Source organism: Sinocyclocheilus rhinocerous, unplaced genomic scaffold (assembly GCF_001515625.1).
Source record: "Sinocyclocheilus rhinocerous isolate Xijiao unplaced genomic scaffold, SAMN03320098_v1.1 C36707642, whole genome shotgun sequence".
Classification (NCBI taxonomy): Eukaryota; Metazoa; Chordata; class Actinopteri; order Cypriniformes; family Cyprinidae; genus Sinocyclocheilus; species Sinocyclocheilus rhinocerous.
The window spans coordinates 1-1,570 of NW_015785154.1; the positions used below are offsets into that span (position 1 = coordinate 1).

General features: G+C 35.3%; 1 protein-coding gene across 1 annotated transcript; it reads left to right on the forward strand.

Annotated features, from left to right (window-relative positions):
* Positions 1-6: 6 nt before the first annotated feature.
* Positions 7-732, forward strand: LOC107736452 (glyoxylate reductase/hydroxypyruvate reductase-like). The gene is made up of 3 exons (XM_016547858.1): positions 7-46; positions 283-413; positions 510-732. Exons 1-3 carry the CDS (start codon positions 12-14, stop codon positions 629-631), a joined length of 288 nt encoding a protein of 95 aa, XP_016403344.1. The 5' UTR covers positions 7-11; the 3' UTR covers positions 632-732.
* Positions 733-1,570: the final 838 nt, after the last annotated feature.

The following is a 1,570-nucleotide window of genomic DNA, read 5'->3' on the forward strand; positions in this document are numbered from 1 at the left end:
TCTTCTCCAAGATGAAGAAAAACGCCATCTTCATCAACACAAGCAAGTAGCATTAAGACATTCTTTCCAGTGTTATTTTAGTATTATTTATATAACATTCTAGTATATATTAAAGCAGCACTATGTAACTTTTTTTGACTGAAACGTTTGAAAAAACAACAAAAACAAGCAGCAAACGTCATGTTTATAACCTGTTTATACCATTTACCTCAATTGAACCACAGTACACTAGTGTCTCTCGGCACTTCACTGCATGATTCTGTTTGTGTTGCTATTGTAAAGAGGAGGAGTGGTTAATCAGGAGGATCTGTATGAAGCCCTGTCCACTGGTCTGATCGCTGGAGCCGGGCTGGATGTCACCACACCTGAACCGCTGCCCACACACCATCCTCTTTACACACTCAAAAACTGCGGTAAGCATGCACATGTGTTCATGCATTTTATTAAAGCATTTGGCAGGTGTTTTCTGAAAAAAATCTAGTATTCTGTGTCCATGTTTGAATTTGCAGTGATTCTTCCCCACATTGCCAGTGCTTCCTACATGACACGGAACTCCATGTCTGCTCTTGCCGCCAACAACCTGCTGGCTGGACTCAGAGGAGAACCCATGCCTAAAGAACTCAAGCTGTAGAACTAGACAACCAAATTGAAAATTCAGAATTTTTTTTTTTTTTAATGGGACACAGAGAATTTTCCATACGAGAACAGCTCATAGAGACCTGTCCAAGGCCTTAAAAAGGCAAATGAACTATTTACATGTTAAAGCCAATAACCAATAAATAGCCAATCTATAATTTTGAATTAACAAAATAATCATTTTCAATGTTACAAGTGAATTTGTAGCATAACATTATAATGGATATGCATTTTGAGTTTTGCTAAAGATTACTTTTAACAGCGTTTTTGAATATGAGTGTTTTTGAATATAAGAGTTGATCTAATGTGTTAGATGATGGCAAAGGTAATTTAAATGGAAAAATGTAGAAAATGAGCATCACAATTAATAAAGAAATATTGACCGATACCAATAATTAAAAAAGTCTAATATTGGCCGTGCATCCCTACATAAAATATATAAAAGGAATCTATAAATTTCAGAATTACAACATATATGCCAAACAAACGAAAAGCAAATTGGACTACATGGACTGTAGCTTGGGTTAAAAAAAAGCATATGGCTTAAGTATATAGTGACAGAATTGTCTTTTTTAGATGAACTGTTCCTTTAAAAGAACAACAATGCTGAACCCACGTTTGTGTTGTAACATCAAAAGCCCAGTGTTTGTGAGCACACAGGCAAGGTTCACAGTCTGAGATCAATCATCTACAAAGAGCAAACTCAGCAAACACCAGTGATATCCATGCAAGTCTTTCAGTCCTTAAATATGTTGCCAGTTTGGAACTCTTTAGTCATCCCTTTTCAAATAAGACAAATACATAAATACATGAATGAAAAGACAGACTGAATGAATAGCATTCTTCATGATTTTATTCACTTAATTCTTCTTTAAACCAGTAGAAATAAAATGAGTGCTCTAACAATGTGCGATTAATAGCCATTACACAGACT

What these genes read in the sequence shown, in the direction of transcription:
- LOC107736452 (XM_016547858.1), top strand. Translation starts at nt 12, where the DNA reads ATGAAGAAAAACGCCATCTTCATCAACACAAGCAA. An exon ending in ATCTTCATCAACACAAGCAA is followed by an intron (nt 47 to 282) that starts GTAGCATTAAGA and finishes GCTATTGTAAAG; the next exon opens with AGGAGGAGTGGTTAATCAGG. An exon ending in TTACACACTCAAAAACTGCG is followed by an intron (nt 414 to 509) that starts GTAAGCATGCAC and finishes TTGAATTTGCAG; the next exon opens with TGATTCTTCCCCACATTGCC.